At 40.8% G+C, this 12557-nt stretch overlaps 1 protein-coding gene across 1 annotated transcript; it reads right to left on the bottom strand.

Moving 5' to 3' along the window:
* Nucleotides 1-992: 992 nt before the first annotated feature.
* On the bottom strand, nt 993-11739 carry gpr137bb (G protein-coupled receptor 137Bb). Its single transcript, XM_072660728.1, has 7 exons — nt 10829-11739; nt 8202-8251; nt 6552-6774; nt 5414-5563; nt 4409-4537; nt 3997-4118; nt 993-3077 (listed from the first exon to the last, which is right to left on the bottom strand). Exons 1-7 carry the CDS (start codon nt 11231-11233, stop codon nt 2969-2971), a joined length of 1188 nt encoding a protein of 395 aa, XP_072516829.1. The 5' UTR covers nt 11234-11739; the 3' UTR covers nt 993-2968.
* Nucleotides 11740-12557: the final 818 nt, after the last annotated feature.

The following is a 12557-nucleotide window of genomic DNA, read 5'->3' as shown; positions in this document are numbered from 1 at the left end:
ATACGGGTCCTAGATAAGACCCATGTGAGATTAAGGTGGGGTGTAATGATGAGGCCTTTTTGAGAAGCCCAACTGAGTCCCAGTAAAAATGCATGTACAGAGCCACTCAGAGCCCGCACCCACCTGGAACCCACTTAGCCCACATTCTAACCACGTGAGCCCCACATCAGCATGTTTGCAGGGTTGGGTTGCAACAGTATGAGATTTTCACGGTATGATAATCGTCACAATTTTACGGTAACACTGTATAGCACATCAAAAGATCTTTACTATAGTGAAAACTATTCATTAATATAGCATATGTAAAAAAGTCCCTGCATTAAAAATAATAATACATATATCAATAAAGCTGTAGTTGAGAAGAAGTTTATGTTTCCAGCTGGTGATTATTTTTCTTATGAATTTTTCTGCTTGCCTTGTTTATTTATTTATTTATTTGATAAATTAAATAATGTTTTACATTTATAATTCATATAAATTGTAAGAAACTGGTGGGATTTCCCCCTAATACCAGTATTAAGCAAATGTACAGGGTATGAGAACAATCAATTTTCATATCATGATGTACTTAAAACCAGTACACCGCTGCAACCCTAGTTTTAGCCATTAATCAAACCCAGTGGTTAGTACTCTCTTGCAATGGCTAGTACTGCAATGTCACCGGGCAACCAATATGCTTGGAGGACAGCGTTGGTTACCCAGCTCTGATGCATCAGCTACCAGACACCCGTGCCGGCCAGCATCACACTGAAGTGATGTGGGGAGAGAAAGCTAGGCCAGGTGTGCTCTCCCAGGCTCCGGCTGCTGACCAGGCAGGCGGCATGACCTGGGATCCTGAGAGGTCTAGCTCTAACTCAAAGTACTTGTTTAGAGTCCAAAGCTTAAAACAGAAACACGTTCCTTTTCAAACGTTATTTCTTTATTGGTGAATCTTCACAATCTGTGATCAATGGAATAGAACCAACCAATAAAAACAATAACCAGCCACCAAATGAGAATGACGGAAATCCACCGCAGAGACATTTTACTAAGCATAAAAGAAAGGCATGAAATACTGTACAAGAAACCAAGTACATGAGAAATAATGTGAGTGGGAAAACCCACCAGTTTTTCTTTTCTTTCTCACAAACATAAGCGTGTTTTTTTTGGTCTTTAAGTTTAGTCCTCCAGGCAAATACTTAAATAGCAAATAACACATTCATGCTGTACAGAGTAGCTTATTGTATGGTCTTCATGTTCTCTATTATGATCCTAATATGATGCTGAACAAGACTTGATTGATTGTACATGAACTTGCTAGTGCTCCTCAGTGCTAAAGGTACTCTAATTAAGACCATTTTCCCACTTGTTTAAAGTCAAGCTTGAATGAAGAAATGGACTTTCACCCTCTTTGCTGGGTGTAAAATAAATAAATACGTGTGTTTTACCTCCGTTATGGATGTATTATACAGTATAAAGGGAACTATGGTACAATTACAAATATTTGAATAACTAAAAATGCTGAAATCTTGATTAGTGTACCTTTTACACTAGTTTACTGTTAGTACAGTCTGCGATGCTACAGTGCAACCTACAGTCTTTCTTTTTCCAGTTGTCTTTAGAAAACTCCTGCATCACCCAGCTGGGACGACTGGAGTAATCCCAGGTGCTTCGTTTTACTGTCCTAGCCATAGTAACTGCTGCATAATTTAGCCAAGATTACCACAGTAATGCATGCATGATGGACTGAAATTACCATGGTAACGGCTACATAATTTGGGTAGGATTACCACGGTAACTTAGCTGACACCATTACCAGTTTCATCGCTCAACTGGGATTGCCATGGTACCTCATATCATTTCAGTCATGAGTAAACTCGTGCATCTCTTTACTGAGGTTGCCATGGTAACAGCTACATCATTTAGACAGGGTTTCCATGGTAACTCATACATCTTTGAGATGAGTGTCACACAGCTAGGGTTAGCTTAGCAATTTATGCATTATGTAACTGGTGTTACTGTGGTTACTCATGCATCTATCAGGTGGGTACACCATGGTAACTCATGCATCCCTTAACTGGTCTTACCATGGTAACGGCTACATCATTTGGATAGGGTTACTACAATAACTCATGCCTCTCTCTAGTGGGATTACCATGATAACTCGTGCTAATTACTTAACTGGGCTTGCCATGTTAACTAATGTATCACCATTACCAATGCAGAGTTTCTGGGATTACCTAGGATTACCATGGTAACTAAGGGGTCTCTGTTGGGGTTGCCATAGATAACGGAATGTCTCAGTTGGAATGACCATGGCAACTAATGCATCACATAGCTGGGATTGCCATGGCAGTTTATGCATCACGTGACTGGGATTACCGTGGTAACTCACGCATTTCTCTGATGGAAACACCACGGTGACTTGTGCATCTCTTAACTAGGGTTACCATGGTAACTGCTGCATCACTCAACTGGGCCTCCCATGTTAGCTAATGTATCACCTAGCTGGCATTACCATGGAAGAGGTTCTATCGCTCAGATGGGATTACCATTGTAACTTGCAGGTCTCTGTTGGGGTTGCCATAGTAACTCGGAATGTCTCAGTTGCATGGGGGGTTGCCATGGCAATGCGTGCGTCACAAGTCTGGGATTGCCTTGGCAGTTTATCTATCGCGTAACTGGGATTACCATGGTTACTCATGCTTCTCTCAGATGGGAATACCATAGTAACGTCTGCATCTCATAGCTTGGGTTACCATGGTAACTGGTGCATCTCTAAACTGAGATCCTCATGGTAACCGATGCATCTCGTAGCAGGCGTTGCCATGGAAACTCACTCAGCACAATTTCCTTTCCGGCAGTGGTGCACCTCAGTAGTGTTAAGCTGACTGTAAAGACACATTAAGAGTAACTGACGTTGCGGACATTAAAGTGCAGTGCAATCACATAGCTAATATACACGTAGCAGTATGTAGTGGCCCTGGTGCTAGCGGTTTAGCCCTGGGGTCACTGGGGACGACCGTTGATTCTCTCCTCCCAGGTGCACGAGGAAGCTGCTGCTTCGGCTCCCCCAGTCATAGCAATCTGTTGACAAACTGACAAACAACCCGATCCTGTTAGAAAGCCCTGGTTCAGGAAAAAGTGCCTTGAAAGCACTCAACAGGCCTAAGCAGTATTTGGCACAGCCTAATCAATCAACCTTTATTTTCACTTGGAAGAACTCTGAGGGTTTTTAATGTAGTTAAGCATTTACAGTAAACAGGGATTAAAACCCTACTCCTAACTATTAAAAGAAAACAATATCAAAACTAGAAATAAAATGTAATAAACCCAAATAAAATTAAGAGATAAAATGGGAGAAATTATAAAATATATCAAGTCAATTACAAAAATACAATTACTTTAAATAAAGAAATCAAATTAAGATTTTAAAACCAAACAAAATGATGGAAATAATAAATAAATAAATAAGGAAACTAAAACTTGAGAATTACTAATTATGAACTAACTAAAATAATAATAAACTAATAATTTTATCAACTTAATTAAAAATCATCTGAGCTAAAATAACAAATACAAAAACGATAAAAGGAAAACAATCAAGACTATGAGAGTATAAAATAAACCAAATAAGGTTTAACTAATAAGAGAAAAATAAATACATAAAACAACAGAAATAGAAATTAATACACCAAAATAATAAAAATACAGAAATACATAAATAAATATATAAAATACAAATAAATAAAGCAAACAAATGTGATAAGATATTAAACAATATAGATAAAACAAAAATAAAATAAATAAAAAATAAAAAGTAATATAATTAAAATAAAGTAAAACAGTTATGGGCAGAGTGGAGGTGGTTTAAATGACTGAGTGAGACCAGTGAGCTGAGCTTTACTCTCTCCTGTAGTGAATTCCAGTGACAGTCACTGTGACTAATCTCTTCAGCAGCACTGCAGTGTCTCTGGGGAGTGTATTATGTGTTGTGGATATGGTGTGTTTTTTTACCTTGTAGAAGAGCTCTGAGGGAGCGAGCCCCAGGCGAGATCATCATCACTGTCATAACGTCTGGGATTGTCAAAGAAGTAGCGTTTGGTGGAGAAGACGTGACTCGGGATGGCAGATGCACTCTAGACACAAGTTAGGAAACATCAGTCTCTTCTGCATCAGACAGTTACTCCAACATGCGCAGAATACACTCATTTTAATCCCCTTGATTTTGGAAGAAACAATGTGTCCCAATACTTTTGTCCATATAGTGTATACAAAAGTTAATATCTAAAAAGTTATATGGACAAATAAGTGTATAGAGCTCAAATAGTTAGACTATATAATAACAGTTTACACATGAGAAACACTATTTTCATTAGTAAAACAAATGCTCTCTCCCTTTATCACACACACACACTGTTCTCCTCACCCTGTCCTGTGCTGGCTTGCGAACCCTGAAGAAGAAGACCACCAGGGACGTGGGAAGTAACTCCCACACAAAGAGAATGACCCCGAATACGACATAGCCAGCATCACCCAGACTGGACCTCAGGTCAGCCTGCAGTATCAGAGACAGTGCAGTTGAAGTATGTGTGATGAGTGACAACGGTTACAGTTCAGGCTTAGCATATTATTGCGTAGAGGTATTTGCATATACATTATGTAGGGTAAATATGTGTATACATATATACTATACATATATATCTATAGTATTCCATATTGATACACACATATAAAACATATTGTATATATTATTACATATATGTAGTGCAAAAGATATAATAGTACATATAGGATGTATTATTATAAGTACTAGTAGTAGTAGAATTATTACCCATAGGTACTTTTATAATACATTTATAAAGATATATTTATAATAATGTATAGAATACATATGGGGCATTTTATTATTACATGTAAGTACTTGTTTATAGTACAATTTGGGCATATAATTATTGTTAGATATATAATACATATGTTGAATATTATTACATTCATACATATATATAGTACAAAAAGGACAATACATTTATATTACATATATATAATATACATGTATTATCCTTTTTGTACTATATATATATATATATATATATATACATATATATATATATGTACAGCATATATAGGGCATTTTAATAATTATGAATTCATATATTAATATATAAGAACTTTTTATAGTACAACATGGGCATATAATTACTATTAGATATATAATACACAGGGTAAATTATTATTACATTATTTATATATATATATATATATATATATATATATATATATATGGTATAAACAGTATATAGTATTATTACACATAGTATTACTTCTTTAATAATAATACATATGTCTCATATATATATAGATAGATATAGGGTCATATAATTAATTAGGCATATTACATATTCAGGACTACAACTACTGTTTCAGGACTTACCTGGTCAGACACATTGTACCAGTCATAATCAAATGAGTTGATGGTCTCGATGTCTGTTAGAGCCAGAACAACAAGGTTGTAGCAGGCTCTGGAGGCATACAGGAAAATCACCATTATGCCTATCAGGGTCACCTGACACACTGAGGTACCCTGTAACCAGCACAAGCAGAGCAAACAGGACCCTTAACCACCACACACTTCATTCACCATGAATCCCAATCACGCCACTGCTCTATAAGGCTCACTGCTGTGTTCATCTCACCTATGCAGATTTGCCCTGATTTTCAATTTAAATAATACTGTCACAACTGATTTGATGTCTGCAGTTGGCCTGTTTAGCCCGTACAGAACTCTGATATGTGGCCATATATACACATAACTCTATGGGCCTTACACCTAACTTAACAACTATATACATATATATATGGAACATATTTGCATAATATTAATACATATATGTATTAAACATATATGCAATACTTGTATGTTGTGTAATATAAAATTTTAATCACATAATATGTTTATGTTGTCATCTGAAAGTGGCCAATTTCAAATACAAGGCATATAGACCAAATATATATGGCAAAAGTTTGTAGACATCTGCTTATCCAGAAGTGCTTGACTAGGGTAGTTAGTTTTTCCACTGCTGTAGTAACCACCTCTGCTCTTCTGTAAAGGCCTTACGCTAGATAGAACATTGTCGTGAGGATTTGATGGCATTCAGCCATGGGAGCATTAGTGAGGTCAGGTACTGATAATGGATGATTAGTTAGAGATAAAAAATGCCACTCAGACTTATCCCAGAGGTAATGGCTGGAGCTCCAGCTCCACAGCCCAGTGCTGCAGGGCTTTATACCCACCCTTCTATCTAATGGGATGGCATTAGGCATAGTGACTGCTCCAGACCCTGCTGTTATATTGGCAATGCTTTTCTATGGCAATTAAACAAGCTGAGTCAGCATAACCACAATAGTTACACCTCAGACCACATACATGCTAATTTGATCATTTGCCAAACTATTCCTATAAGACATTAAGAAGATGATGAGATGATGCCCTGTGTAAGACAAGCCCAGTAAGATGGTTTCAGTCTTGCTCTGAACGTGTTAATTGTGTCATTTGGGGTTTGCCGTTCTACCTTGGACTCCAGGTAGATGCTGGCCAGGGACATCTTGGCCACCTTGTAGAGGCAGACGGAGAGAGAGATGGCGCAGAGGACGAAGAGCGAGTCGTTAATGGTGACCCGCACCAGAACGATGGTCTTCACCTGGGTGTCCGTCATTTTCACCAGCAGGGCGCAGGCCAGGTTAACCAGCAAGAACAGCAGGCTCACACCCACGAAGAGCAGGTACAGAGGGAACCTGAGAATGAGTCAGTTTGGTTGACCGCTGCATCACAACGTGTCAAATTTCACCATGACGCAGTTCTGCTGTTTGTGTGATTGAGTTATTTGTAAGATTACACAGTTGCAACGCCTCCAGATTGGTACGCTACACCGGATGAATGCATTTCACACCTCTGACAGTGACGATTACCCTGATAACCGACCTAAAAAAACTCAACTTAGTTTAGTCAAAAATTCTCGTTTTTCACTTCTGCAGCTCAGTTTGGTCAATAATACTTTATTAAGTTGAGCCTTAAAGACATTAGTAAACAAGCTGCAGCTAAAACACTATGTAAGATGTTTAGCCTGTGGCTCCGCCCCCCCCCCCAATCTGTTCACTGTTTATTACTGTGCACCCCATCTGCAGGTTAGAACTCCCCCCATCACATGACATTTCCAGACTGGGAAGCTATTGACAATGGAACGCTGAGCCCTTGCTGGGATTTGAACTGATGATCTCCTCATACCTGATGAGCAGCAGTTAGACCATAGGGCCGGCCTAGAGCTGTGAAATTACACTTTATGAGTTAACTCAACTTAGTTTAGTCAAAAAATCTAATTTTTCACTTCTGCAGCTCAGTTTGGTCAATAATACTTTATTAAGTTGAGCCTTAAAGACATTAGTAAACGAGCTGCAGCTAAAACACTATGTAAGATGTTTAGCCTGTGGCTCCGCCCCTTCAATCTGTTCACTGTGTGTTACTGTGTATCCCATCTGCAGGCTATAACTCCCCCTATCACATGACGTTCCCAGACTGGGAAGCTATTGACAATGGAGCGCTGAGCCCTTGCTGGGATTTGAACTGATGATCTCACACCTGATGAGCAGCAGTTAGACCGTAGGGCCGGCCTAGAGCTGTGAAATTACACTGCATACAAACATATCTTCTTCCCTGGACACAGAAATGTACACAGCTTCACAGCTCTAGAGTGGAGCAACCGTCTAACAGCCTGCTTGTCAAATGACAGGAGGCCATAAGTTCGAATCCCATCAACCCCACAGCCCCACAGCCGTCTATGGTCAGGAGTCTGAGAATAAGAAAGCCTCGACCCATGTTATGGGGGGAAGTCTCTGGGTCTAAGGACGTCATGTGATGGGAGAGTTCTAACCTACAGATGGGAATAAACAGTAAACAGATGGAGGAGGTGGAGCCACAGCCTCAACATCTTACGCAGTATTTACTCAGTTTTAGCTGCAGGCTAAGGGCTAAACTAAGTTGAGTTAACTTTAAAAAAAAGCTCTGTGATCGGTTACTGCATCAGTTTAAGTCTGACTTTGACTATGACCTGACTTTACATTTGTTGCAGTGTGAGTAAGTGATCTGTGCTGAGTAATTAAGCAAGGCAGAAGCATGGATATGAAGAGCAGTGACAGGTGACAGGGCTGTTCTGTTAATTACTCACTTGTACTTGAGCAGATGAGGGGAATATTTCGACTTGGCCTTGAAGAAAACCTGGTAATGACAAAAAGGATGTCAGCTGGCTGCTCAACTCAGATCAACTCAGCTCTGAGAAAATGCAGTGCCAAATGCAGAAACAAGCAAGTACAAATACAAATGAGTTTGAGACAAATCAGAGCATGATTACTAATGAGTTTGAGACGAGTCTGAGTACAAATACTAATGAGTTTGAGACGAGTCTGAGTACAAATACTAATGAGTTTGAGACGAGTCCGAGTACAATTACTAACGAGATTAAGACAAGTCCGAGTACAAATACTAATGAGTTTGAGACGAGTCTGAGTATGATTACTAATGAGACGAGTCCGAGTACAAATACTAATGAGTTTGAGACGAGTCCGAGTACCTTTACTAATGAGTTTGAGACGAGTCCAAGTACAAACACTAACGAGTTTGAGACGAGTCTGAGTAGAAATAATAATGAGTTTGAGACGAGTCCGAGTACAAATACTAATGAGTTTGAGACGAGTCCAAATACAATTACTCAGGAGTTTGAGACAAGTCTGAGTAGAAATAATAATGAGTTTGAGACGAGTCCGAGTACCTTTACTAATGAGTTTGAGACGAGTCCAAGTACAAATACTAACGAGTTTGAGACGAGTCTGAGTAGAAATAATAATGAGTTTGAGACGAGTCCGAGTAGAAATAATAATGAGTTTGAGACGAGTCTGAGTAGAAATACTAATGAGTTTGAGACGAGTCCGAGTAGAAATAATAATGAGTTTGAGACGAGTCTGAGTAGAAATAATAATGAGTTTGAGACGAGTCTGAGTAGAAATACTAATGAGTTTGAGACGAGTCCGAGTAGAAATAATAATGAGTTTGAGACGAGTCCGAGTAGAAATAATAATGAGTTTGAGACGAGTCTGAGTAGAAATACTAATGAGTTTGAGACGAGTCCGAGTAGAAATACTAATGAGTTTGAGACGAGTCTGAGTAGAAATACTAATGAGTTTGAGACGAGTCCGAGTACAATTACTCAGGAGTTTGAGACGAGTCCGAGTACAAATACTAATGAGTTTGAGACGAGTCAGAGTATTATTACTAATGAGACGAGTCCGAGTACAAATACTAATGAGTTTGAGACGAGTCAGAGTTCGATTACTTAAGAGTTTGAGACGAGTCCAAGTACAAATATTAACGAGTTTGAGACGAGTCAGAGTAGAAATTTTTCATAGAGTGTCATATTTTTAGGGGTGGGTTTCATTTCAACCCTGTTCTTAGTAAAGCAACAGAGAACTTGAACGGGCAGATGGTAATGGGCAGATCTACTGGCCTGTATTGTAAGTATGTGGTACCGTTGTGGATGGTAACTGGATGGCATTTCATAGCCCCCCTGATCCATTTGAACTGCAGTGTAATACTGATGCTATTAATACAACACCTTCCTTTTCCCGTTCCAGTCTGAGTTAACACAAGGCAGGGGCTGGTTATGTGACTGTAGCTTTTTTTAGCAGCAGGTTTATTCTGTGTGTGAAAACGGGGCCCTTGATGTGGTACTACAGTGCTCCAGCCAACGCGGTGCTTCAGCGTGTATCCACGTCATCAATATGTAATGCAGGTTCCCTCTGAAATGTAGGTCACACATGGAGGAGCATGTGCCGAGCTTCTGAATAATCAAAAAAGAAAAAAGACTGGGTCCTTTGTCCTGCCTCGACCTGTCTGTGCTCCCACCACCTGGACCCCTTCATCTGCAGTCCTAATCTTCACTTATTAATCTAAACTGTTTCTGGTAACTTCTAAACTTTTTTCATTTAGATATTAAAGTGGCTGTCTGTAATCTTAGAAATTTAAAGGGGCGCTCTGTCTGAGAAGAAACATGTCATTATCTTTAAACATGCTTATTTCTATCCTACAGAGGTGCTGCTGTAGTACTAACGAGTCAAAGTTCAGGATGAGCCCAGGCCAAATAATAATGAGTTTGAGACAAGTCCGAATATAAATACTAATGAGTTTAAAATGAGTCAGAGTACAATACTAACATATTTGAGACAAGTCCCAGTACAAATACTAATGAGTTTGAGACAAATCCGAGTACAAATACTAATCAGTTTGAGACGAGTCAGAGTACAAATACTAATCAGTTTGAGATGAGTCTGAGTTTAAATACTAATGAGTTTGAGACGAGTCAGAGTACAAATACTAATGAGTTTGAGACGAGTCAGAGTACAAATACTAATGAGTTTGAGACACATCCGAGTACAAATACTAATGAGTTTGAGACGAGTCCGAATACAAATACTAATGAGTTTGAGACACATCCGAGTACAAATACTAATGAGTTTGAGACGAGTCCGAATACAAATACTAATGTCTCAGACAAGTCCAATTACTAACAAGCTTGAGACACGTCTGAGTACAAATACTTACGAGTCCAGGGCAAGTCTGAGCATAAATACTAACAGGTAAAAGCAGCGCGGTCGTGAGGGTACCAATGCTAGTGAAGTCTAATCTAGGCAGACACAGTAGACTGAGGTTCAGCTACAGTTATGATAGAACACATGATTGTATGCGTACTCTGTTCCTCAGGGTAGCCTGAGATTTCCAGCCCCGCCCCTTACCCACCCTCACCTGTGCACAGTAGAGGTTCATGAGGCTGAGGGTGAAGAACTGCAGACAGACAGGGAAGCAGTAGAGCAGCCAGAAGGAGAAGGGTCCGAGTGCGTTGGCCGTCACACAGTCGCGAAAGTAGAAGGAGAAGAGCAGGGCGCGCAGGGCGGCCCACAGCAGACACAGGAACAGAAAGGCCGTCTGGTAGCTGAAGCGCTTGTGCCGGTAGCGCAGCACCAGCCACAGCTGGGCGTAGACGAAGGCGAAGAGGAGCGAGTAGAAGGCCGTGTAGGCCACGGTCAGGCCCAGCTTTACGTAGGGGGGCACAGCCGGGCTCAGGGTTGGCGGGGAAAGAGACCCGTTACCCCCTGAGGACCTGGACACCTCCCCTCTCCTGTCTTCCACTGATGGAGAGGAGCTCTCCATCTCCCCCTGCACTTTCCAAATGTCTCTCTATCAGGCTCTCTCTCTCTCTCTCTCTCTCCTCTCTCTCTTACTTGGTCACACACTCTATCAGACACACACTCTCTCTTTTTCGGTGTCCCTGCACTTGTTCTCTGCCTTCTTTTCTCACCTCTCTCTCTCTCCCTCTCCCTCCCTCTCTCACTCACTCTCGTTATCCGGTCAGGGTCTGGCCTCACTCCAAGAAGGTGCTCCTCTGCATCTGTCGTTTCTGGTCCCGTCTGAGTCGTCCATTTTTCTGTCCATGATGGCTCTCGGTGCAGGCGTACCTGGCCATCTCACACAAGCAGGAGAGAGAGAGAGAAAAGGGAAGGAGAGAGCGACTGAGGGAGGTAGGTAGGGAGGGAGCGAGCGAGGGAGGGAGGGAGGAAGGGAGGAGGAGGAGGAGGAGCAGATATAAAAAGAATAAGCGAATGAGCCCGGCTTCCTGCAGCAGGGTAGAGAGAGGAGCACAGGCACATGATCTCAATGAGGACTACGTCACTGGTGGAGCTGTTCAGAGAGATAAAGAGAGAGAGAGAGAAAGAGAGAGAGAGATGGCGACTATGGCGGATACCTTTCATTCTGTGTGTGTGTGTGTGTATGTGTGTGTGTGTGTGTATGCTGGGGCGGAGTTTGCTATGATAGACTACTATAGACATATTTCTCTAGGGATAAACGCTGCCACTGAGAATTTTCCACATCAGAGGATGCTGAGCCTCCTGTTCTTACGTCACCAGTTGCACTGACTGTATCAAACCACAAGGTGGCGCTTTCGATTTTTTTAACTCACTTTGCCAGCAGTGTGTTTCTGACACTCTCTCCAGCTGTGATCAGACGTTTACATGCACTCAGCATGGAGGTGGGGCAGAGTGAGTGACATCATACATCCTAAAAAAAAACAATCAATAAAACTGGCCACAAGTTTGTGGACACAGCTATATTAGCCAAAGGAATCGGGTGAGCTTTTGGACCAAAATTCTGGTGCCCTGTCACCACTGAGCAGTAACCACACCTGCAGTTTCTGCGGGAACTGCACCCTCCAGTTTTTATCATCTCCTTTTTTTTGGAGCTGCTCCTCCTACAGTTTCTGAGATATCAGCACCACTCCAACTCCGACACGGCCGTCCTGATCTGGAATAGTGTGCTAGTATTCAGCGTTTGGAGAAGTGCAATAGTGTCTGTAAAAAAAACATCAAGTGTACAAACACAAAAAAAGTGGCCAAAACACTACCATAGGAATGCACTGAAATGTGTCCGTAAACTTTTTTCCACATTTTTCGAGCTACAGACACAAATTTGGCACAAC

The sequence above is a fragment of the Salminus brasiliensis genome, chromosome 17, assembly GCF_030463535.1.
Source record: "Salminus brasiliensis chromosome 17, fSalBra1.hap2, whole genome shotgun sequence".
Lineage (NCBI taxonomy): Eukaryota > Metazoa > Chordata > Actinopteri > Characiformes > Bryconidae > Salminus > Salminus brasiliensis.
Note: the sequence above shows the minus strand (reverse complement) of the source record. Positions and strands in the feature narration are given on the sequence as shown.

Coding starts and splice junctions, on each gene's coding strand:
- gpr137bb (XM_072660728.1), bottom strand. CDS start 11,233: ATGGAGAGCTCCTCTCCATCAGTGGAAGACAGGAGAGGGGAGGTGTCC. Junction 6,775..8,201: donor CCTCATCTGCTCAAGTACAA/GTGAGTAATTAA, acceptor ACTCATTCTCAG/GTTCCCTCTGTACCTGCTCT. Junction 4,538..5,413: donor GGTACAATGTGTCTGACCAG/GTAAGTCCTGAA, acceptor CTGATACTGCAG/GCTGACCTGAGGTCCAGTCT.